This window comes from Mesocricetus auratus, unplaced genomic scaffold (assembly GCF_017639785.1).
Source record: "Mesocricetus auratus isolate SY011 unplaced genomic scaffold, BCM_Maur_2.0 Super-Scaffold_15014, whole genome shotgun sequence".
NCBI lineage: Eukaryota > Metazoa > Chordata > Mammalia > Rodentia > Cricetidae > Mesocricetus > Mesocricetus auratus.
Genome location: NW_024429186.1, coordinates 20,032,979 through 20,045,407, shown reverse-complemented (window position 1 = coordinate 20,045,407; position 12,429 = coordinate 20,032,979). Strand labels below are relative to the sequence as shown.

Here is a 12,429-nt window from a genome sequence, read left to right as displayed (position 1 = left end):
AGTAAAGAGCTGTGGGTGTGTGTCAGTGTTTTAGAGTGCTAGAATGGTGTGCGAAGGGCTATGGGTAAATTTCTAGACTTAAGGAAACTGCTCTGCTGCTCTGTCTCCCCACCCCTGGCGTAAGGCCTTTTTAAGAAAAGAAATATGTAACTGGAAAGTTCAGTATTACTAAATGCCTTTAGAAGAACTAATCTGAATGTAATGTCATCAGATGTAGAGTGGCAATTGAAATAAACTTTATTAAGGGAGGCTTTGTTGTTTTTGTTTTTTAGGCTCCATGGTGTATTAGATAAACTTCGCTCTGTTACAACTGGTAAGATTTGTAAAATTGAGAGCTCTTTGAGATTTCTACTTCTTACAGCATGTGATCCTCTCCTTTCTAAAGTCATTTATGCTGCTCTTGGAAGAACACCAGTCACTTTAAGAGGAGTGGTTCACTTGAACTTTAAAACATTAAACTAATTGATTTGACAATAATGGGCAAGGCAGCACCATATAGCTGAAGGGAGTAATTATAAATGTGCATAAATTTTAACTTTAAAGATACCTCACGGCTTTATAATTGAAAATTATCTAAGAAATCAGATAAACTATTGTGATGTATAAGAATACTATTCAGCGACTAAAAGTAATGTGGAATGAGATGAGAATACACAAATATTATCCTAGTATTTAAAACGTGGATTCTCTTATAAAATCATAACAATAGTAATTATTATTATTTATTAGTAGTAATAATAATAAATACTAATTTATATTGTTGAGGCAATTCTCCTTTAAGAAACCCATGCCCACATTTTCAAGTGCCTTTTATCCCCTAGTGCTTAGAATCTCTTAAGCACCAACTGCTTTTAAAACCACCACCTTGAGGAACTAGAGATGTAGCTCAATTGGTAGAGTGCTGCCTAAGCACACAAGAAGCCCTGAGTTCAATCCTTAGCACTGGAAAAAAAAAAAAAAAAAAAAAACAGGCATGGCAGCAGATGCCCAGAATCCCCAACACTCTAGAGGTGGAGGCAGGAGAATGGGAAATTCAAAGTCATCCTTGGTGGCATATCCAGTCAACCTGGGCTTCATGAGACCTATTTTTTGTTTGAAAAAAGAAAACTTTAGCCGGGCAGTGGTGGTGCATGCCTTTAATTCCAGCATTCAGAAGGCAGAGACAGGTGGATCTTTGAATTTGAGAGGCCAACCTGGTCTACAAATTGAGTTCCAGGACAGCCACTACTGTTATACATTTTCTTGAGAAACAAAAAGGAAAAAAAAACTTTGAAGTTGTTAGTTAAAAAAAATCTTATATATCGAATGTATTTCTTTGGTGGTGAGGGAGGAAAGATAAGAAAAAGATGACCAGGGTCATGCATTTTCTTTCCAGAGCCCTCTAGTCTAAAGTCTTCAGACACCAGCATCTTTGATAGTAACGTGCCTTCAAACAAGAGCAGCTTTAGTCGGGGAGATGAGAGAAGGCACGAAGCTGCAGTCCCTCCCCTTGCCGTTGCTAGCTCTAGGCCTGAAAAGAGGGAGTCCAGAGTTTCAGCAAGTTCACAGGAGCAGAAATCCACTCATGTCAGGTAAAGTCCAGTGTCTGCCATGGCCGGGTAGGCGTGTGGATATGACACTTACATTAGTTATTATGGCCCTCAGCTCCTATTTTCAGCAGTTTTTGGAAGTGGAGAAGTGATCATGGATTAGTTACTCTTCTTGTCATTTGTTGCTGTTACAAAATACCTGATGGGACATCTTGTGTTTGACTCAGAGTTCAGAAGGCTCTCAGTTGATCACAGCTATGAAAGCATGATACTTAGAACTCCTGGTAGCAAAAGCATATGAAAGAGATTGCTAACATTATAGTGTAGGAGGGAGCAAAGAAAACTAAACTAAAACCTAGGTTGGATATTATCAGCAAAAGTCTGTGTCTAGACACTAATGACTTGTGTTGGTCAATTGGGCCCTACCTCCTAAAAGGACTCATATCCTTGAAAGTAGCATAGTGAACTAAGGATCTAGTGTTTAACACATGAGCATATATGGGACATTCCAGGTTCGTTATTTCATTTTTATGGGTGTTTTGCCTGCATGCATGTCTGTGAACCCTGAGCATGCCTGGTGCCTCCAGAGGCCAGAAGTAGGCATTGAATCTCTTTGCGCTAGAATTAGAGGTGGTCGGTCGAAAGCCTCTGTGGGTATTGCAAATGGAACTCAGGTCCTGAAAGACCAACCAGCTAGTGCTCTGGCCATTTCCCCCAGCCCCCTTCAGGTTCAGACCATGACAGACGGTGAGCAAGTTTTTGAATAAACTAATGGTGATCAGAATATGATTTTTTTATTTTAAATATAGTAAAAGTTTAAAGTATGAGGGCTAGGTGTGGTGGTATAAGCATTTAATTTTTTTATTTGATGTGTATGGTGTTTTGCTTGTATGTATGTCTGTGCACCAGTCCTTCAGAGGGCTTTTGGAGCCTCTGGAACTGGAGTTACACATAGCTGTTAGTTGCAGTGTGGGTGCTGGAATCAAACCTGGATCATCTGGAAGAGTGGCCCGTTTTCAGAATCACTGAGCTATCCCTCCAGCCTTTGTGCAAGGCTTTAACCCCAGCACTTGGGAGATAGAGGCAGGTGGAAGAATCTGAAGCCAGCCAGGACTACATAGTAAGACAATGTCTTAAAAAAAATTAAAATTAAAGAATGACTATGACTATGATTTGAAAATAGTTTTGAATTTTAAAAAATTATCCATACTTTCTCATTACATTTTTTGAGTAAACATTCTTTGAAATTTTGAGGATATTGTTTTAGTTTTATCGTAATGCTTTGTTTATTTTGTTTTAATAGACATTCTTATGATGATGGAGCTTCAACCCGGCTAATGTCAACAGTAAAACCTCTCAGGGAACCAGCACCCTCTGAAGATGTGATTGATATCAAGCCAGAACCAGATGATCTCATTGATGAGGATCTCAATTTTGTACAGGAGAATCCCTTAGCTCAGAAAAAACCTACAGTGACACTTACATACGGTTCTTCTCGCCCTTCTATTGAAATTTATCGACCACCTGCAAGTAGAAATGCAGACACTGGTACTCATTTAAACAGGCTGCAACTTCATCAGCAGCAAAACAGTACTCACACTGCCAAGCAGCTAGATGTACAGAGCAGCCAGGTATATGAAGCCGGCCGTTTGTGTGAACCAGAAGTGCTTAGCAGCGTAGACGACACTTACAGCCCCTTCTTCAGAAACAACTTGGATAAAATGAGTATGGAGGTTTGTATAGATTTTATATGGATTCTGGCTTACTAGGTTAGAGACTGACAGTTTTTGATTCCAAATGTAACCTAAGTAACTAAACGATACTGCATGTTTATTTTAAATAGTATCCTCTCTCTCAGACTGGCTCTGTGTGGAGTTCATATCATGCACATGTGCCTGTGGCGTTAACAATCTGAGTTAGTTGTACCCTTCATTTCTTTTTGGTGTCTCTGTAGATGTCACTTCTTTAGATTTAAGCAGCCAAATAATTCACTTTTAATACTTTCCCTAACAGTGCTGTGTGCAACCATTATAAAATAAACTTAAAGTTCTTTTGAGTTAGCTAGTTGAGGAGCTATTTTTTATTTGTTTTACAAGAAACCCAGCCCTTTTGGATCTTAAGATCATCTTAAAATGAAAACAAATATTTTTGTAATAGAACTTTGTTTTCAGTGCAATGCAAGCTTAAATTTATCTCATTGTAGGACGAAAACTTTCGAAAGAGAAAGTTGCCTGTGGTAAGTTCAGTTGTAAAAGTAAAAAGATTCAGTCACGATGGAGAAGAGGAGGAGGAAGATGAGGACTATGGCTCCCGGATAGGAAGCTTGTCCAGCAGCGTGTCGGTGCCAGCCAAGCCTGAGAGGAGGTACATGTCCACAGCTGTAAATTAGCCTTCTACTGCTTGATGCAGCTGCAGTTTCTGCTTGTTCTTTGACAGTGTTGGGGGAAGAAACCTGGGGACTGTGCATGCTAATGCTAGAGTACCCTGGCACTAACCTGTCCTTCAGCATCACTCAGCTTTTTAAAGATACACCTGTGAATAGGAACAACTTCCTTTTTATGGAGAGAATTGCAAAGACTAAAAATTAATGAGGGAGAAAAATGTTAATACAGAATCTGTTTTGAAAAGCTGTAGGGGCTCAGTCTAATTGACATGTTCTAAAAACTAAGGTTTAAAACAGAAGGCTCTATAGTAGCAGAATAATAGATGGTTAGCATGTAAAGAACTGAAATTTAAAACATATAAAAATACCTTTTCTTAAAACTCTTTTAGACCTTCTCTTCCACCTTCTAAACAAGCTAACAAGAATCTGATTTTGAAGGCTATCTCTGAAGCTCAAGAGTCTGTAACAAAAACAACTAACTATTCTGCAGGTAATTTCTTTTATTTGTTTTTTTTGTTGTTGTCGTCGTCACCCCCCCCCCCCCCCAACAGGGAACTGTCCTAGAACTCACTCTGCAGACCAGACTGGCCTCAAATTCACTGAGATCTGCCTGTCTCTGCCTTCCAAGTGCTAGGATTAAAGGCATGTGTCACCATTCCCTGGTGAAATCCCTTCCTCTTTACACTCTTTTTTTCATGTTTATGAGTATTTTTCTTGCATTAGAGTTCAGAAAAAGCATTGGATCCTCTAGAACTAGAGTTACTGATGGTTGTTAGCCACCATGTGGTGCTGCCCCTTGGAAGAATTAAGCTTTTCCTGGAAAGAGAACCAAGACTTGGCAGACTGGGGAGTTAATGAGGGCTGTTACTTCTTACCCAGTGCTTTCCTGTTAAAGCTGTCTTCAGAGACCTTTTCTTTGAAATGGGAAACCTTGTAAATAAGGACAGGCTGTAAATTAAGGTTGTTTCCACTTGTTTTTGTTTTGGAAATAGAGCATAACTGACAGCATATTAGTGAAAAAAATCTTTTTGGGGGATTTTTTTGTTTGTTTGTTTGAAACAGATTCTTACTGTGTAGCTCTGACTGTTGGAACTCATTCTGTAGAGCAGACTGGCCTGGAATTCACAAAGATCAGCCTGTCTCTGCCTCCCAAGTGCTGGGATTAAAGCTATGTGCCACTACACCTGGCTGTTAGTGAACAAATTGTTACAGAATATTTTCTCAGCAAACCTAAATGTTAATTACGTTACAGGTAAAAAATTGTCCTTTCTACGGTTTCTGACAAGTCTAGTTAGCATACTACTAAGCTTTGAGTTATATTGGTGGCACCACTTCTTGAGCTCCTTTGTGCAACGTACTTCCCTAGCAAGTTTAGTAAATCCTTTATAATATCATATTGCTACTAGTTTCTCCTAGATCCCAGTCATTGCTGATAACTGTCTCTCCAACTATTTCAAAATAGAATATTGTGCTATAGTTAAGAATATTGGCTAATCAGTTAAGAGCACTGGTTGCTGTTCCAGAGGACCTGGATTCAGTCCCAGGACCTACTTGGATGCTTAGAACCATCCATAACTCCAGTTCCCAGTGGTCCAGCACTCTCTCTGACTGACCTCCACAGGCACAAGGCCTGCACATGGGTACACATACAAACATGTAGGCAAAACATGTAATTCTAAAAAGAAAATTTTTAAAGTAGTTGAAGATTTCCACATTTCAAGACATAACATTAAACCTGGTTGTACATGCTTGTAATCCTAACACTTGGAAAATAGAGACAACAGATTAAGGTCATTTCAACTAAGTAGTAAATTTGAGACCACCCTGGTCTACATTGATAACCTTGTCACGATAGAATTTTTTAAAAATAGCATTACAACATTCATTATTTGCCTATTTATATTACAGTTTGAAATCACTGTAAGACCAGGAATCTCTGCATCTGGTTAAAATGACTGCATACATGTTAAATTGTATCTTGACATATAGTTTTTGTTGATTTGCTTTGGGTTTTTGAAACAGACTTTCCCTATGTAGTCCAGTCTGGTCCAGAACTCATTGCAGTTCCACTGCCTCAACCTCTCCAGTGCTGAGATTGAAGCTTTAGATGCTGCTTACATACAAGTAAGGCAAATAAGTTGAATGTCTTTCTCTGGAATATTGTGAGAAAAACTGTAGTTTCTTTGTTTTGAACATCCTAACTATTCTGAACCCAGAGGTGGGATTTGTATTTAATGTGTGTTTGTTAACTATAAAGATGGGAAGTAGTAACTGTGATTGTATTTTTGTTTCTTTGCTTTTATGTGAAGTTCCACAGAAACAGACACTTCCAGTTGCTCCCAGAACTCGAACTTCTCAAGAAGAATTGCTAGCAGAAATGGTTCAGGGGCAAAGCAGGGCCCCCAGAATAAGTCCCCCTGTTAAAGAAGAGGAAGCAAAAGGAGATAGTACAGAAAGAATTCAAGGTAAGAGTTAACCGTTTCCCTTACACTTTATCCATGGGATACTAGATATTTTCAAACAAGTTTTATGGAATGTGAGTTATGCTATGAATAAAGTGATGAAGTAGGTACACAGAGAATGAGCTCTTACAGAAAACTCAATGCTTTTCAGAAACTTAAAGTTTTTATACTCGAAAGTAGAGAGATTGTTAGTCAACTGCCTTGACTTATCCCCAGCGTTTTCATTAAAAACTTTGTTCAAGGTTAGAATAGTCCTACTGAAGACGCATTAATTTCTATGTTCAATCTTCTTTGTTTAGTGTTTGTTTATTTAGTAAATGTGTAGGTATGTGGACATGGATGTAAAGGTCAGACCTGTGAGGGTCGTTTTTCTCCTTCCAGCTTGTGGGTTCTGGGGCTCCAACTCTAGATATCTGGTTTGGCACCAAGTACCTTTCCCTGCTAAAACATCTCACTAGCCTTTCTTTACGTCTATTTGTTGTTCCTACTCAGTTTCCTTCAACTTAAAATTTTAAGTTTTTTAAATTTTCCCTCCTGGCATCCTGTTGCCGTGTCTTTTCACATTTGTCCTGGTGACTCTGGGTTGGCCTCGGTGCCCAGCACATTGAAAGCAGTAGCCAATCGTTCTACCTCCCTTTTTTTCACCTCTTTCCACAGCTTCTGCATACCAAAGTGCAACTCTGTCCCATTACTGTGTGTCTCCGCTCTGTCCCGCCCTAGCCCAGGGCCGACACATGAGTTAGACAGCTGTGTTGTGATCCATAGGTGTGCTTGCCTTTCTGCTTCTTCCATTCTGTTACTCCCATTTACACCAGGGGAAGTTTCTCCTTCCTTTCATCACTCTTTCTGTTAAGATCAGAAATTCCCAACTCTAGGTTTCTCCCCACCCTCTCAAAAATAAATGTATTGTTTCATGGTTTTGTAATTTTGTTTTTCTCTCACCATGGATGAGAGTATCCCTTTAAGTATCTGATATGTTAAGAACATAGTTTTTATTCTTTCTGAACTGTTCTTAGAATTGTTCCAGGTTCTGTGGAATCCTTGATTCCATGCATTAGTTATCACTCATTTCTTTTTGTCTCCTCTTTTATCCCCCATTAAATTCTGGAAAAGTTAAAATGATTTTCAAAGTGTCTAGGTACTATGCTAGAAAAGAAAGCTATTGCTAGAGGTTATAGCAAAAGGATTCTGGAACTAGCAGCATCTAAGAAGTTCCCATTGGCCAAAGATACAACCATTTCATCTTCATAAGGGTGACAGTTGCCTTAAAATGGGTGGGCTCTTTCAAATCCAATCCTAAGCACAAGCCTGCTCCCAGAAATACCCACAAAAACAAACAAACAAAAAAACCAAAGAGAAACTAATTGCTTGGCTGCAGGATACTTTTACATTGTCTTGAAAACATGAATAAAATAATTAACTTTTTTTATATTTTCCTATAATTATTCTTGGTAACTAAATAGTAGGAGTTGATACTGTTTTTATAAATAAAATTTCATTGAAACCAGTTGTACCAGTTCATGAATGGAAATTCATGAAGGGATTGTTTGGCCTCTTATGCTACTATATGAGTTGAGTAGTTGCAATGGATTGGATATTCTTCATAGACTAAAATCAAAAGTGCTTGCCAATTCCTCCTGGTATAAGAAATGAGGGAAGTTGGGGCTAGAGAAAAGGTTCGGTTCAGAACACTGACTCTTCTTCCGTAGGACCCAGGTTCAATCCCCACCCAGCACCCACATGCTAGCTCACAACTGTCTGTAATTCCAGTTCTAGGTGATCCAGTGCCCTCTTCTCGCCTCTGCAGGCACTGCCTGAACATGGTGCACATACATGCAGGCAAGACAACCATATACATAAAATAAAAAATCTTCAAAAAAAAATAGAAACTAGGGGAACTTCTATTACAGTCATTTTGGTGAATAACTGGGTAGAATTGGAAGAATAGTTATTGCTGTTGTTTCTGAAGTTTTATGCTTTCTGAGAAAAAACTTAATTTTTTTTTTTTTTTTTTTTTTGGTTTTTTTGAGACAGCGTTTCTCTGTATTGTTTTGGAGCCTGTCCTGGAACTTGCTTTGTAGACCAGGCTGGTTTTGAACTCACAGAGATCCACCTGCCTCTGTCTCCCGAGTGCTAGGCTTAAAGGCGTGAGCCTCCGGTGCCCAGCAAAACTTAATTCTTGCTAAAGGATTTGAACCAAGTCATCAAGCCTCTGGTTCTATAGTCAACTTAGAAGGTATAGAGGCCAGAAGAATTTATCATTGAGCTTTGTTTTGTGTTCGCAACAGGAAAAAATACAGTTGGGACATAGTATATAGGCCGTATGACCTGAGGATTTATTTAAAAATGTTGAAGACAACAAAAGCAAGATCAAAGCCATAAGGTTTTACACTGTTGTGAACAACCAGAGAACGTGATCAGATGAAGTACATAAACCAGAGAGTGGTGAGGTGTTTTGGGGCTTATGTTTGTTTTGAGGTGTGTGTGTGTGTGTGTGTGTGTGTGTGTGTGTGTGTGTGTGTGCGTGCGTGTTATATGTTTTCATGCAGAGGCAGAGTGCAGATACAGTCCATTACCTGTTCCCTTCTAGAAGAGGGTCTCTCTCTGAACCCGAACTAGACTTTTTGAGCTCTGTTGGCTGACCAGGAAACTCCTTGATCTACCTATCTTCTTTGCCTTTCCCCAACTCTTGGGCTATAGACAGGCATACCCTTGCCAAGCTTTCCTGTGGGTCCTGGAGTCTGAACTGAGCTTCTCATGTTCACATAGAAGGTGCTCTTAGCAATCAAACCATCTTTTGAGCCCCAAACATCTTTCTTTATTTCATGTTTCCAGTTCAAAATTTTAGTTGAAATGGTCTCAAATACTACTAGTGAAGGCTCTTGTGAGCCGGGGGGCACATTGCAGGAGCACTATTTTCTATGCTCACAAGGTTTACAATTTCAGCTGACAGGGTTTGGGAATCTAAATACATACACAGGCTTTCATGAATTATTGACGGTATAATCTCATCTCCTTGGCCTCTTTTTACTCACCTGCTCATCTTCCTGTGTTTTCTCTTTTGTTTTGGGTCAGTCTGTCACCATGGTTTATATTATACTTTTTTTTTTAGATTTATTCAAACAACAGTAATTCTCCATTTATTGATTTCTTTTTTGATGTCTGTTTTTTATATCTGATTTCTGTTGCAAAAATAATCCTATATTTTTCTAAGTTATTTTAGCCTTTCTTTTACAATGTAAGCTTTAAACTGTATTTTTCTCTTGCATGCCACTTTTGCTGTGTATTTTTTGACTGTCAGAGTGCTTTTGACTTCTGTTTAAGTTCCCATCTTTTACAAATGAGTTTTTTGTAAGTGCTTTCAAACTACAGTATTGGAGGACATTTGATCCTCCTGGATACTACATATTCTTTGAAAATTGTTGACAGTATACTTATTTGGTATACAGTTTGTGTCTTTTATTTATCTTCAAAGAAAATAAACTTAATATTTTTCTGCAAATTAATGTTTTTGCTTTGATTCCATGACCTTATATATCAACAGGTGCCTACTCCCCTTCTGTTTTTGTTTGTTTTGTTTTGGCTTTGGTTTTCAAGACAGAGTTTCTCTGTATAGCCTTGGCTCTCCTGGAACTCATGCCGGCCTCCAACTTGGAAAGCTGCCTGCCTTTGCCTTCTAGTGCTAGGATTGAAGGTGTGTCCACCATGCTGACTTACCTTAAAGTCAGTTTTGTCTGATGTCATAGAGCCTTTGTTTAGAATTGACCCTTTACTTGTTTTCCATGCTTTTATCTTCAGACTTGTTTCTTTTTCCTTCCTTCCTAAAAGAAACAATTTTTAAAAAAATAAGTAGGGGTGTGTGTGTGTGTGTGTGTGTGTGTGTGTGTGTGTGTGTGTGTGTGTGTGTGTGTGTGTAAGACAGTGTGTGGGAGTTGGTTCATTCTTTCTGCTATGTGGGTAGAAGTTATCAGGTTATCAGGCTTAGTGGCAAGTGCCTTTACCTGCTGAGCTATCTTATCTCAACAGCCTTCAGTTTCTTTTTCTGAGCTTCATATGTAAATGTGTCTTTAATTTATTTTGTATGTATAGGTGCTTTGGCCTGCATTTGTCTGTCTGCACCACATAAGTGTTTGTCCTTAGAGGCCAGGAAAGGAGATTGGGTGCTGGGAATTGAACATGCTCTTAACTTCTGAGCTAATAATGATACTCTGTCCTTCAACTTAAGAAAAAATATATTCCAAGTTTGCCCTTTTTAAACTGCAGTTCATTGGACATAATGCTTTTTTTTTTTTGGTTTTACAAGACAGGGTTTCTCTGTATTGTTTTGGAGGCTATCGGTCCAGCCTGGCCTCGAACTCACAGAGATCCACCTGCCTCTGCCTCCCAAGTGCTGGGATTAAAGGCATGCGCCACCACCGCCCGGCTAGTTTGCCCTTTTTAAGGTGGGAGTGTTTAGATCATTTATTAGGATTGCCAACCTATTTGAAGTAGTTTCTATCCCTGTTTTTTTTTTAAATATGTATTTCTATTTATTTTTTTTTTATGGGAGGGGTCTCGTAAGCTCAGGCTAGACTAGAGCTCAGTTTAAAGCTGAGGATGATGTTAAACCTCTGATCCTCTGGTTTCTGCCTCCTTTAGATCAGTGGCTCTCAACTTCTGGGTTGAGACCCCTTTGTAGGTCGTATAACATATCTTGCATATCAGGTATTTATAGTATGATTCATAACAGCAATGAAGTAGCAATGAAATAATTTTATGGCTGGGAGTCCCCACAGTGTGAGGAACTTGTATTACGGGTCACAGCATTAGGAAGGTTGAGAGCTGGGAAAAAGATATAGTCCCAAGCCTTGTGCAGTACTTTTGCTACCTATCCAAATCTAGTTTAGCAAGTTACTTGACAGGACATTAATGTGTATCTTTCCACTGTCTTCTGAGCTCCATTGTTAATTATCTGCCATTCCTTTGTAGGTAGTCAGTCCTCTCTCTCTCTGGCTGCTTCCAAGGCCTTTCCTTTGTCTTTGTTTGGCAGTTTTACTACAATGTGTTTAGGCATAGATTTCCTTTTACTTTACCTGTAGTAAAGTATTGTATAATATAAAATATGTTAACTTTTCCCCAGGCTGTTCTGGCTAGAGTGATTTTGCCTCATCTGGCAGATGAGCTGGGACTACAGGGTCTGCCCCTGTTCTTGGCAAATTCTTGGAGTTTTTTTTGGGGGGAGCGGATCTGTTAAAGTCTAAAATTTCACTGTGACAGGCCTAAATGCTAATTACTCATGTTAGTCACTTTGGGGATGGGTGTTCTGTATATCTTTTTATTCGAAAATCTGTGCTCTTGGTGGGGGGGTGAAATATTTTTGAAAATTTTTCTTTGCTCATTTTTATTCTCTGTCAAATGGCTTTCCTTCCTTTGGATTTTGTTTTTTGCGACATATTTTCACTGTTTAGCTCTGAATGGAATTGGAGTAGTTATGTAGCCTTGGATGAACTTGAACTTGGCACTCTGTACTTTGCTCCTTTTCCCAATGCTGAGATTGCAGGTGTTCATCCATCCCAGGTTGCTGTTTTCACTTGTCTTGTATTGTTCTATCTCCAAAATATTTCCATTGCAGGTGTCCTTGATTTATGATTGGGTTATTGTCAGTAAAGCCATTGTAAGTTGTCAAATGGCATTAAGTTGAGAATACATTTAAAATACCTCTTCCGTGTTTGTAGTTTAAACAGCATCTTGTACTGTAGAGTATCAGTTGTTGACTCTTGTGATCACATGGCTGAGTAGGAGCTGTTACTTGACTGCTTTTGTCCTGCAGCATGGAAATAAGATATTGCATGCCTGAATTTTTATAGCCTTTGCACCATTACATAATAAGTAAAGGGTCATTTGTATCTTGAGTGTCTCTACTGAATATTTTCTTAAATATATTTTTAGAGATGCATATACTGTGTTTTCTTATTGTGTTCAATACCCACTCTTTAACATCTCCCAGATCCAACTCCCAAACACTCCCAACTTTTTTTCTTTTAAATAGCCCACTCATTCTGATTTGTGCTGCCCA

The 12,429-nt window shown here is 38.8% G+C and overlaps 1 protein-coding gene across 6 annotated transcripts in view; it reads left to right on the top strand.

The window, feature by feature from the left end:
- The window catches only part of Zc3h14 (zinc finger CCCH-type containing 14), a 45,508-nt gene that overhangs the window by 9,513 nt on the left and 23,566 nt on the right, over nt 1-12,429 (top strand). For 4 of the 6 annotated variants that reach the window (XM_040742646.1, XM_005068418.4, XM_040742650.1 and 1 more), the window contains exons 4-9: nt 273-313; nt 1,376-1,571; nt 2,833-3,262; nt 3,733-3,893; nt 4,302-4,402; nt 6,222-6,377. In XM_040742646.1, coding sequence (XP_040598580.1) covers nt 273-313; nt 1,376-1,571; nt 2,833-3,262; nt 3,733-3,893; nt 4,302-4,402; nt 6,222-6,377 — 1,085 coding nt within the window. Of the gene's footprint in view, nt 1-272; nt 314-1,375; nt 1,572-2,832; nt 3,263-3,732; nt 3,894-4,301; nt 4,403-6,221; nt 6,378-12,429 lie in introns of those variants that run through there. The other 2 variants (XM_040742648.1, XM_040742649.1) reach the window with 2 other exon arrangements.